Source organism: Colobus angolensis, unplaced genomic scaffold (genome assembly GCF_000951035.1).
Source record: "Colobus angolensis palliatus isolate OR3802 unplaced genomic scaffold, Cang.pa_1.0 Scaffold102, whole genome shotgun sequence".
Taxonomy (NCBI): domain Eukaryota; kingdom Metazoa; phylum Chordata; class Mammalia; order Primates; family Cercopithecidae; genus Colobus; species Colobus angolensis.
In genome coordinates this window covers 8,800,688-8,813,762 of record NW_012111142.1, presented here as the reverse complement: position 1 = coordinate 8,813,762, position 13,075 = coordinate 8,800,688, and the positions used below count along the sequence as shown (strand labels likewise).

At 43.2% G+C, this 13,075-nt stretch overlaps 1 protein-coding gene across 3 annotated transcripts in view; it reads right to left on the bottom strand.

The window, feature by feature from the left end:
* Positions 1–12,716, bottom strand: part of C8B (complement component 8, beta polypeptide) — a 46,069-nt gene extending 33,353 nt beyond the window's left edge. The window contains exons 1-5 of one of the 3 annotated variants that reach the window (XM_011941428.1): positions 12,432–12,716; positions 10,371–10,597; positions 6,286–6,442; positions 3,036–3,177; positions 959–1,100 (exon numbers count right to left, since the gene is read on the bottom strand). In XM_011941428.1, coding sequence (XP_011796818.1) covers positions 959–1,100; positions 3,036–3,177; positions 6,286–6,354 — 353 coding nt within the window. In that variant the 5' untranslated portion in view covers positions 6,355–6,442; positions 10,371–10,597; positions 12,432–12,716. Of the gene's footprint in view, positions 1–958; positions 1,101–3,035; positions 3,178–5,799; positions 5,924–6,285; positions 6,443–10,370; positions 10,598–12,431 lie in introns of all 3 variants that reach the window. The other 2 variants (XM_011941421.1, XM_011941414.1) reach the window with 2 other exon arrangements.
* Between the last annotated feature and the right edge of the window lie 359 nt (positions 12,717–13,075).

Sequence of the window (13,075 nt, the reverse complement as noted above, 5' to 3'; positions counted from 1 at the left end):
GAACTCTGACCTCAGGTGATCCACCTGCCTCGGCCTCCCAAAGTGCTGGGATTACAGGTGTGAGCCACCGCGTCCAGCACTACCACACACTTTTAAACCAACAGATCTGTTTTTTTGTTTGTTTTTTGTTTTTGTTTGTTTGTTTTTGATATGGAGTCTCACTCTATCGCTCAGGCTGGAGTGTAGTGGTAACCTCCCCCACCCTCCCCACCCCTGCGTTCAAGTGATTCTCTTGCCTCAGCCTCCTGAGTAGCTGGGATTACAGGCACCCACCACCACGCCTGACCAATTTTTGTGTTTTCAGTGGAGATGGGGTTTCACCATGTTGGCTAAGCTGGTCTCGAACTCCTGACCTCAAATGATCTGCCCACCTTGGCCTCCCAGAGTGCTGGGATTACAGGTGTGAGCCACAGTGCCAGACCAAAGGCACAGATCTTGTATGAACTCAGTGCAAGAGTTCACTTATCACTAAGGAGATGGCCCAAGCCATTCATGAGGAATCTGTCCCCATGATCCAAACATCTCCCACCAGGCCCCGCCTCTAAGATTGGGGATTACATTTCAACATGAGATTTAGGCAGGGACATACATTCAAACTATATCAACACATTCACCAATACTTTTAATTACCTTGTTGCTCATTAAAAAAAAAAAAAAAAAAGGCTCCCTCTTCACCCCAGCCCTCGCAGAGCAGCCTGCGTGGTTTCCACACATGCACAGCTCTGTCCCAGTGTTCCAAACCAGCCCTCCTGATGCCTAGGTCTGTCTGTGGGATGTGTTCCTGGAGCAACTTGGAACTTCCCTCAGAGAGCAACTAGAAGCGTCACTTACAATACAGGCTTTTCTCAGAAAGGTGAGCGGGGAACTCTGTTTATATCAGCTCTCTCATTCTCTATCCTCCAGAATTCCATTTAATGCTGTGCCTTCCCATCACCACCACAGAAAAATGGTCACTTACCCACTGGCCAAACTGCCAATTCCCCAGTATTGGTCCATTTCATGCTGACATTTTTTATAAATCCTTCTACAGTTTGCCTCATCTGACTGGTCTCCACAGTCATTGTCCCCATTGCAAAGAAGTCTGCGGTTTACACACCTTCCTAGGATGGAGAAAGAGTATTACCCATAGCCACATGGTTGGCAAGAAAGGAACTAACAGAGTATAAGCACCTACTAGGTGCCAGACCTTTTGTCAGGCCTTGCATGCTGCCCTGTTTTAATTAGTCATCCCGTATCCAGATAGATTGGTTATGGCACTAACAGTTTATTCCTCTATTGCCACCTCCCTCAGCAGAAGAAGTCAGGGTTGTATTCCAGAAAGCAGCAGGACAGTCTGGATTCTCTCTCCCTGGGGCTGGAAAGAGGGGGTGAGATGGGTGGGTCCTGTAAGTTGTGTGAGCTGGGCCACCCTCACTTGTAACCTCTCTGCCTCAATGTACTCACCTGTAAAATAGAAAAGTCATCATACCTATCCCATAAGGTTGTTCAAAATCTAAATGAGTAGATAAAACAATACTGACTCCCAGGAAATGCTGTATAACTGTTATCAGTACTATTCGTGTTTTTGAGGGCCAAGTGCACATTAACTAGTAAATATTTGCAGTGGGATGGAAACATTTAACTGTCTAATCACAGTTCTTCCCACTAAACCACACTGCCTTCAACAACGTAGTCATTTGGATTATGAAAAATTATTTGCATCCCTTTTGCTTCCTTTAAACTTTTTTTTTTTTCCTGATTGATTTCCTTTCTTATTAGTATATTGTTGGGAGATAAAGCCCATAAGACAGGTAGTCCTATTTCCTCAGATATGTCTGGTCATTTTAAACCAATGTTCTTGGAGTGTTAAAAGCAGAAAAGTAACTATCTGGCCTTCAAATGTTTCTTACCAGGCATTTAAACTAAAGCCTGCCCGAGTAACCATTATGGCTTTGGTCAGAATCATGGAACACTGGCCATAATGAGTCCATGGATACACTGTAAAAAAGTCTTTCAGATTTACTGGATAGAATTTTGCATTTGCAATAGCCCCTCGAAATTGCTCTAAGAATCTCTAACTCTTTCTTGAAAAATCCCCATGCACAGTCCACATGGGTACAGTAAATGTAGAGAATTGCAACTCCCGTCTAGAAAATGTGGGTCAAAATACTCTCATTTTTGCTGGAGACAGAGAAACAGAGAAGCATCTGTTTGCTTGGATTCTCTGAATGAGCTGAAAAGTTGTGTTTATTTAGTTTTGCAGCAGGTGATTATTCATTTGTGTACTCCTTTCTTCCTACCTTCCTTCCTTCTGTCAATCTATCCATCTGTCCTTTTTTCTTTTCTTCCTTTTTATAAACAATAATTTGTACTGGGTTTATCATGGATTAGGGATCATCTTGGACTTAGTGATGCAGAAATGCAAATGACAGGAAATATCCTTCTAAAGATTTATCAGAGATAAATGACGCTAACTGCCCTATGTAACTGTTCTGGATTTTGTCACATTCTGCTTAACCCCAGACCTCTGAGAGAGCCAGGGGAGCCAACAGTCTACAAAGAGCTCTCATAGCTATGATGTCACCTGATGCTTATAACAGACTTGTAAGGTATTCACATCACCCCTAATTTTCAGTTGAAGGAGCCAAAATGCAGAAAGGTTAAGGGACTTCTCCTAGTCACAAAGTCAAAATACGACTCGACCCAAGATTTCTGACTCCAGCACACATAATTTTTGTGTCTTTAATGTCAATGAATGTAATCTGAATTCTCAAATTGCCAATAGAAGCTTTTCCACTTACCTGCTATATGAAGAAGTAACCTCTCCAAGTCTCGATGTTTAAGGTGTATAACGAGGATAATCATAACACCTACATTATAAGGTGATTTTAACAACATAATACATGTGAAAGGAGGTCAGAGATTGTAGGACAAGGAGGCCTCCTGAGCTGCCCCATGACCCTGATCTTGATCACTAGACATGGCCTGTCCCTTGGTCATCAAGAACCACTATCTCATTTCAGGTATTCCCCTCTTACTCCTACATTGATTTATACCTGTCTGTGCACACACAAAGCCTTCACATCGCACTTGACTTCTGCATGGTCTGTTGGTAACACAGTCTTCAGCTTCCTTGTCAGAGAAGTTGCACGGTTCCCCATGGAACTGAGAGGGCCGGAGCAAGTAAGCATACCTGTACTGTAGTAGAGAGGAGCCAGGTGAACCAAGAGCAGAGCCTCAGATCCCAGGAGCTGAGGGATACTCTATGTAAATGGGTCTTGAGCCAGGATTTGGGCTCCACAAGAGCATTGAAATGTCTGATTATCATTCCCCCAGCCCCTTGTGCTCCCCCCATTATATACACTTAAGGAGCTATGTTGTGATTGGCTGTTTGCCGGATGGTTTCTTCAATTAGTCTATGAGTTCTCTGAGGGCAGGGACCTTGGCCTTGATCTCTGCTTCTGCAGTGATCAGTCAAGATTTGCTGAATATGGGAAAGTCAGCCCATGCTGACTCCATGGGCTCTGGAGTCAAAGATTAGTAAATGGACTCATGTAGCCAGTTCAATAACACAAAATAAATTATCTCTCAGCTTAATTACTCTACTGGGTTGATTCAAGTATTCCCCTTTATTCCTGAAGACATCAGTATATTATAAATGCAAAAACATGGGCTGTGGAGCTACAACTGACTCTGATACTTTATAGTTATGTGATATTGGGCAAATTACTTAATCTTTATGAATCTCAATTTACCCATCTGTAAAATAGGGATCATGAATTATCTAAATGTTCAGTTATGAAGTTTAAATTATATAATCTATGTTGTTGGATATATAGCAGGCATTCAATTTCTTGGACTTGTTTTTCTTTACTATTGCTTTTTAGCAGTCAATATTGCTATATCTCTACCATCTTATTCATTTATTCCAAAATGATTAAGCCACCCAGTGTTGAAAAAGGTAGGTGTTATTGTTGCTTGCTTGTTTGGTCAGTTTTACTGGTAATCGTATCCCCTAGCCTGTTCTCAAGGAGGTCACAGACGCTGGAGTTGGGTCCCAGGCAGTTGCGGCACAGTGCAATGAGTGCCATGACAGGGAGGCAGAGTGCTCCGTACGCTCATTGGGAGTCCCTCATGCAAACTTAGGAGAAGCCCAAGTGGAAGGCTTTGGAAGAACTAAGTGACACCTCAGCTGAAACTTGACGGTTGAGTAGGAATGTCTGGCAGGTGTGAAGAACTGGTGAGAGTGGGGCACAGAAGAGTGATATGGGTGGAGGAAATTCCTAGACCAAAGCTGAGAGGACTAGAGAAGGCATCCCATGTTCCACAAAACATTAAAAAGATTCATTGTGGCTGGATAGAAAAGCACAAGTAGGAGAGTGGCCAGAGTGGGAGGGAGACATAGACAAGAGCAGATAACACAGGGCCCTCCAGTCCTTGGGAAAGTGATTACAGGATTTTTTCCTGGGGCAATGAGAAACTGCTTCAGAGGAAGAAAGTGATCAGATTTGGGTGATTTCCAAATGTTAGGTGCAGTCAAGATTTTAGTAAACAAAAGAGCACAGGAGGCAAGCCAGGATAGCAGCCCCTGCTTTGCAGGATGACATTAATGAGGCATAGTTATTACTTGTATGACGTCTATACTTGGCCCTTGGAAATCCAAAAAAAGAAATGTAGATAACCATTCACCCGAGCCCTTTGTACTTGCAGAGGGTCATTCTTTCTGGAAGGCAGAGCCTGTCAGGACAGGGACAAGGCTTGCAGAGAACACTGTGGGAAAAAAAAAAAAAAAAAAAAAAAGATTAAAAAGCTCCAGGCTCCAAAGGCAAAGTGGGCTGGAGGAGTGTGGAAGCGATGGAGGAAATACATCACCCAATCTGACTTGAGAGGCCTTGCTGAGCCCCCAGGCAGTGACCCTGCAGACAGCGATGATGACCAGCTGAGGGAACGTCTGCAGCAGTTTCTGAGAGAGGAGCTCTGGCTGCCAGGCTGACTCATGCTGAGTCTTCCTAGTTTATGGTGCGGATGAAGCAATTATCCAGATAATTGGATCAATGCTGATAACTTCAGCAATAAAACCTACTTTGGGAACTGAATGATCTTGCTTGGCTCTCTCCATTGATCCAATTAACTGTGTGATTGTCCTGGGCCTACTTCCGCAGCCTCTTTAGAGTCTAAGCCCATGCTGATTTGGTTTCCCAAGGATCTGGTGAAATAGCACCATTCTCTTTTCTCTGGCATATCTATTGTTCTCAGAACTAGGATCCTGGGTCAGCCCTTCTATGACAAAGGAGGCTGAATGACAGATATTGCAGAAACTGAATGTGTTCACTGGTAGGACCCTAGACAAGGAACACTGGACAGTGGCCTGAGTTCGAGGCCTGCATTTACTACTAGGTGAACCCAAGAAGCCACTTACCTGCTCTGATTTCCTGTTTATCTATCTGTTTAACAGAAAGTGTAACAACAACCTTCCCTTCCCTATAGAGCTATCAGAAAACAGAACAAGATCAAACACCACACATTTATGAAAAACCTATTCTGTGCCAGAGATTGGTCTACACACTGAAGATACAGAATTGAATCAGCCTTCACAAGTTCACTGTCTAGTGAAGGTGAAAAATAAGCAGCGTGATGTGATAAATGCTAGGATACAAGAGTAATAAGGAGCTATTGAACCTCACAAAAGATTGCTTTATCCAACTGGATGTAGGGCTGAGGAAAAGTCAAAAAGCTTTCTCAAAAGAGGCAGCTCCTGAGTAGAGTTTCAAATTGTGAATAGGTGTTAGCTAGTGAAGGAAGTGGGAAAAGTCACCCCACCTGAGAAAGCAGCATGAAGAAATGCCCAGAGAGAGTGAAGGCCAGAGTCATACAAAGGTACAGTGTGCTGAAGATATAAGCTAGGTCATAGGGATCCTTGAAAACCATGATCCTGAACGTGATCCTAAGTATCATCGGTAGACTGTGAATGGTTTCCAAGTGGGCAAAGACAACTCAGACATACACTGTGATTGCTTCCCCTGTTTCATGGTGAAAGATTGATTGAAAGAACAGGTTCAAGGCAGAGAGTCTAATTACGAAGCTGGTAGAGTGAGAAAGGCTGGGTGTGCTTGGAAAACACTAGAGAACCAAAGGAAAGAACTTATTGCTGCTTGGAAGCACGGAAGGAAAGGATGCTTTAATTAAGTTAGCTGACATTTATTGAGAGCCAACTATGTGCCAGATACTGTTAATAATGGCTCAGCCAATCTTGCTGGGGACAAAGGCTCCTGGAGGCTTAGAGCTGTCCCAGGCCTGGTTGCTTACCCTTTTCTTCTGACAGGGGTCACATGTGGTCCAAGAGGACCAACTAGACAGCTCACAATCAATGGGCATCAGGGTAACATCCACACTCCGCGTCTGTCTGCTCTTAGCAAAGCTCTTGTTGACTGCATTTGACTCAAAGGAATGTAGCCTTTCACCTCTAAAAGTCACCAGGAGAGAAGAGAGTCACATGTCAGAAGGGAATTAAGTATACATCCAACCATCTATTTGTACATTCAATAAATATATATTTGCTCACTTGTGCAAGGCTATTAGTTTATCATTCCAGGATAGGTTAATTAATCCAACAAATATTTATTGAATATGTAGTAAGCACCTAACATTATGGCTAGCTCTCGTCAAAAGAGTATTGAACTTGGATCAGAAGACAGTCCATTAGCAGCTGACTGGTTGTGGTCTGGTTTTATAACCTGTATGAGCTTCACTTTTCTCATCTATATAATGAGGATAATCAAACCTGCCACGAAGGCTATTTTTAGGATTAAAAATGATAGCACATGGGAAAACACTATAAACTCTAAAATGCTACAGCTATGCAAGGAACACAGCCACAGCTAGATACATGATCTTAAGCAATTTACTCCCCATCTCTGGGCCTCTGTTTCATCCTCTGGAAAATCAGAGGTTTGTACTAGATTGTCTTTAAGGTATCTGTTCATGTTAAGAGTCTATGAAACATTTGCTGAGGACTAACTCAGGGTATTGTCCTACAGGGAATACCTAGAGATATAAGACTTCTGGAAGTCACAGTTTATCTCAGAGTAGGAAAAGAGAAACATGTCTCACGTCCTAGCTCTATGGGAATTTATCCAGAGGGCAAGGATTTCCAGCATGCAGGCCGCATGGCTGGAGCTGTGCAGGTCCAGTGGGAGTCAGGAGAGCCTGGTGGTAGGGAAACAAGGAGGAGGCTGGCAGCAGCAGTCCCATCGAGTGGTATAAGCCTGAATCATGGCAATGGTTGGGGAGAGAGGATGGGGAGAACCAACATATGAGATATTTCTCATGTGGAATGGATGGAAAGTGATGGATAATTGGATGGTGGAGGTAGGGTGTTAAAGGAAGGCCTTTTAAATGGATGCTGGTTTCCCATTTGAGTGTGTGGGTGGTGGGAAACACAGCAGAAGATAAAACTTAATGGGGAAGATGTGAGTTTCAGGTGGGGCATACTGAGTTCCAGGTGCCATGAAACACCTATAGAGACTCATTTAGTAAATAGTTCCTATATGGGCTTGGATCTCAGGATGAGAGATTTGTGCTAAGTACAGATCTGATCATGAAAAGCTATGGAAGAGGAAGAGATGGTTCTTGAGAGAAGTGAGCAAAGGATAGTTATTCTTGGAAACCTCAGCACCACCAGCAGAGAGAAGGCAATTCTTTTTGTTCATTTCCTGGAGCACATTGGGTTATGAGTGAATGAATGAGGATGCTAATTAACTTGCCTGGGCCTTCAGTTTCTTCCTCTATAATATGAAGAGTGTATGATGATTCTTATTTTTTCTTACAAATGAAAGAGTGCATTACACTGTAAGATTCTTTGTAATTTGTGTTCCTTTCCAAGGCACAAAAGGAGATGGGAAGACAAAAGGAATAGAGGTTTTGCTGAGCACCTATGACAGACATGTCAAGGCTGTGCTCAATGGCCCAGCATCACCCATGCTACCTCCTTCTATTTTCACAGCAATGCTGGAAGGCAGCTGTGGAGCACTGCCGCCTGGGCAGATGAGGGAAGCGGCCCAGAGAGACAGTGACACGTCCACCATCATGCAGCTGGCATGCAGTGGTGATAGGATCTGAGCCAAGGTCTGTTAATCTCTAGAGTATATGTGGGCTTTTTCCGTTGCCCCATGCTGCCTGGAAGGAAACAGGGCCAGCATTGACTCCACCAATCTCTTCCAACCTCTATGTAAGGCCTCTTTCATTCCCATATCCAGGATTGAGTCATTAGGGAGAAGAGCATCACATAGTTTTCACCGTCTCATATACACAGGATGTCACTCCCGACAAGGTCATTAACAATACGTTCTCACTTGGCAAAAGTCCTAAAAAGAGGATAATATTAACTACAGTGAAATCCGTGTCCATGACCGCCCCAGAGACCAGCAAAAATCAATTGCCTAGTAAAGTTGGATCTTTAATGAAAGGTCAAAGATACTGGAAACCACAGGTGGATACTTTAAAATGGTTACTTGAGGCAGGATGCTGCACACCAGTGGGGGGCTTCAGAATGTGTTCTTATCTACTAATTTGACCAGGTTTGACAAAACAATATTGTCTGTGATTTGGCTTCTCCTAAGTATGTATTTGACAGCTCTGCAGGGTACCCTCTTCCTATTTCAACTACAAAACAGTTACATTGTGTTTTTAGCAACCAAGACAACTCCAGAGCCACAGTTGAGACTGAGCGGATAAGTAATGTAACACTAGCTATTAAGAGTCACAATTATTTTCCTCTCTGAGATTTGAAAGCCTATTAATGGGCAAGATGATCACTTACAGAAAGAACTTGGTAAAAAGCAGTTATATCCACCACATCTCTCATTTTTGCACCCAATTTTCATTATGGAAGGTGGCAATATAATGAAGTAATCAGCTGAATAAATAGTATGTTTGTAAATTACATTGGATGAAATGTGTGCGGTTTATTAGTACTACAAAATGCAAATCTGAAAGAAAGGCTAGCATTAAATCACATCTTTAATTCCTGGGACTAATGAGGAGCCACATAAATTCTAGGCTCCATCAGGGCCTCTGTGTGTGGGAACAACACAAGCCTTTCAACCCTACGAATTTCTATAGAAACAAACCTGATGGACATTTTGACCTACTGACTAAACTTCTGTTGTTAAAAATCATCTGTATGCTTTTAACATTGAAAAATTAAACAGGCCGAGAGAAGTACAAGAAGTAATATAATAAACACCCATGGACTCACATCCAGATTGGCAACTGTTCATACTTTGGTACACTTGCTTCAAGTCTTTTTTTTAATCTTTAATTTTGACATCTGCATTTTACAGCAGTCTCAATTTTGCTCCCCCCACCTTACCCCTAGAGGAGCTATTGCCATGAATTTGATGTGTTTCCTTCCAGTCTCTTTTAAATAATTTGACATCTATAGACTATCTATAGTATTGCTTGTGTGTGCTTTATTCATACTTACACATATGATTCTACAACTTGCTTTTGTTAATCGACATTGCATTTCTGAAGCCTATCCATGTTGATTCATAAAGAGATCTAGTTCATTTCTTTTTTCTGGTGTTCTATTATATGACACGCATTGCATTTATTTTATTCCTTTTCCTTTTGAGGAACATTTATATTTTCCTAATGTTTTGCGATTGCAAATAGAGCTACAGTAAACACCCTTGCTCAGGTCCTTGAACATGGGCCCCCTCTACTTAAGGACTGGCAAGGAGGTGTCTTTCCTGGGGATGCAGAAAATGCTGTAGCCAGCATTAGGACACATTTCACTGGGTCCAGGTCTCCTACTCTCTTCCTAACAGGCGTCTCTGATCAAAATAAAGATGGATCCATCCAGTACAGCAGGATTGGGTCAGCAGTAAATTGCAAGCCATCAACTTATATAGATGGGGTGCATCAATATGTTTTGGCTTTCGGTAGAAATGCCCTGACACAACAACTTTCTTGTCACACACAATTTGTTAAGCAGCTGCATCCCCTTTGCAAACAGCATCCTTTTTCTTTGCTAGAAGGGGCAGCTTCTGGGTGGCAGGTTTGCAGTTTCTCTTCTTTCTGTTGTTTGCTGTGGTAGACATGAAATTTAAAGCAACATCTCAAGGCAACAAATGTGTGGCCCAGAGATGGAGAAATGGCACGGGAGGCCAGCAAGTCAGATACACAATGTGGGGGTTGGAGGGTACGTTGGGGCGGGGAGGGGACAATGCATTAGTGAGAAGCAGAAGGATGCAGAGAGAGTGCAGGGGTTTTGAGACCTGAACAAAACTGGATTTGAATCCATAGTCAGCTATTTGTTAAGTGGGTAGCCTTGGGACACTTACGTTTTCTGTTTCCCTCTCTGTGAAGTGGTAAACAGTAGCACTTACCTGGAATAGCTGTGAGGATTATAGCTAATGTTTCCAAGTGGCTGATACAGAGTGGCAATATATAAATGATAGGTCTTATGACACAGTGATTATGATTTCATTATCTGACTTGATTACAAGAGTAAGTAAAAGCAAAAAACTCTCTTGGCCAATACGAAGGTGGTCTCAGCATTTTCTGTCCCAGAACCAAAGACTATTCTTTTACTTCGTGGATGGAATTCCAATACCTGCCATGTTCAAGACTGCCTCATGGGCATTACGAGTGGATGTCAGAACTACACCTGGATTCAGGTAAGGGTTTGAGACTCACCACACATGCATGAATCTTTTTTTGTCACTGAGGATCAGTTTGTTCTCCTACATAGCAAGAAGGAGCGATTACAGCCACCTCATGACGTTGTGGTGGTGATTAAATACAATTTCTCAGGCTGCAGCCTAATCAACCATTTGCCCCTCCACTCCCTACCTCAGAGTGAACTTCCTAATATATAAATTTGATCGTGTCACTCCTTTGCTTCAACCCTTCAATGTCCTCCCATTGCATTGCGGCGAGGATACGGTTCACGCTCCTCAGCCGGTACTCCTGCATCCCCTAACTCTGCCCATGACCTGATGCCTGCTCACTCCTACTCTATCTCATCCCTCTCAACTCCCTGCTGGGACCTGTGCTCAAGGCCCACTGTAGTGTCTGGAAGCTTCAGGAGCAAGCCAGCTCTCTCACACTCATGCACAGTTGCCTGTGCTGCTCCCTCTACCTGGCACACCTTTCAGTCCCTTAGCCATTCGGCAAACACCCACTCACCTGTAGAGATTCAGTCCTAGCACTCTCTCTTCTCAAAGCCTTTCCAGGCTCCATGCCCCGCAGAGCTGATCATTCCCTCCTTGTTTGCTGGCTGCCCCTGTGGCATCTCTTGCAACGGTACACACAGCATGTGCTCACATGTCGGCATTCTTTGTGAGAACATAGGCTCATCTCTGTATCCTCACAGCCCAACAGAAATCTCCCCCCGGGGCACAGTGCTATAGATAGGTTTGCTACAGTTCCCTTAAGTCCTCCATTCCAGAGACAGTTTCTTGGGTCTTGAATGCTTCTCTGTGTACACACAGTACACACAAGGAAGGTTTTGGCAGCTTAGTTTCTCTGGGCTAAATGGAGATTCTTGATCATCCTAATAGCTGTTACTTATTGAGTGGCCAATGGATAGTGAATGAATGCTCATCATGCTGTGGTTCCTAATGGCAACTCAACAGAACTGAGACCCGAGGCTGTGTCCCATGGGTAGGAGGTACTCCTCACACAAAGTGAAAGGTTTGTTCAGATCTCATTTTTGGACTAAGTAAAAGGAATGGAATTACAGTCCCTCTTCCCACAGGAGTGTTTACGTGGAGGCCGGGGACACATGCATGCTTCAGCATCTCATGGTAGGGTTTCTCATGCACATGGAGCGTCCCCAGATTGCTACGTCACTGGCTCTTCTATCACTGGAGCCCAAGTCTGAGCTCCCACTAAGACATTTTTTTTAGCTTGTTTTGCACCCTATTAATGGAGACTAACAATAATGAAACAAATCAGTTAGCATTTAACTGCTGGGAACATTGTGGGGGGTGGGGAGAGAGAGAATGTGTGTGTAAGAGGAGGGTGGGAAAGAACCTGAGAATCTGAAGATTTGAGGTTGATGAGTAGGTAGAGTGGGTCAATCTCATTTATTAAAATCATCTCATGAATTGGCTCTTTTTTCCTCTGTACGTAACAAACTTTTTTTTCATAAAGAATCACATGGAGGTTTTGTTCAGAATACAGAACAAATATCCTATTCTTCTCAGCATGACAAAATACATTTAAACATGCCAGTTTCTTACAGGAACTTTTGTTGAAATCAGTCGCTTGGTTCCACAATAATTTGAAGAGAGTTGATGATAGTATGTTAACAGATGCATGCAAATTGCCTCAAGAGACGTTCCTCATTCAATAGACATGCAACAAAAAGATGGTCAGCATCATATGGCTGCACCTTCCCTGTCATATTATTGATCAGTGAATTATTGGTAACTGTCACGTACCTGGAGCCAGGCAAACTGAGACAGCCTAGGGCAGCACAGAGAAGAAATAGCTCCACCAGCACCCTCCACGCCGATGTCCTGGAATTCTTCATTTTCCCAATGTGACAGGAGATGCCACAGAGGCTGCTAGACCCATGACAAGTCTGTGCTGTGAGTGCACTGTCAGCTTCTGTCCCCAAGAGCAAATAGCTCTGCAAAGTAAACAGAAAGCCACTTGTGACTGGAAACTCAGACTTTGCACAGACCAAAAACTTACCTGTCACTCTGGAAACCAACCAGAATAATGAAAAATCTGTAGCAGCATGGTGTTTATTCCTTTATAACTTTGGGGTAAGCTGCTAAGCGGACAGGCTATTAGTGAGGCTGCAAGGACTGTGGGCTCTAGGTCCAGACAGCCTGCGTTCAAGTACATTCTCTGTCACTGACCAGATTAGTGCAAAAGTAATTGCGGTTTTTGTCATTGCTTTAAATGGCAAAAGCCACAATTACTTTTGCACCAACCTAATAGCTTTGGGCTATGGGCAAGTTGCTTTACTTCTGTGCCTCATTTTCCTTATTGCAAAGTGGTGAGAATTAAACAAATTAATATAAGGAAATGATTAGAAGAGGCCTATGTTGGCTGCTCAGATATGTAAGCTATTGTT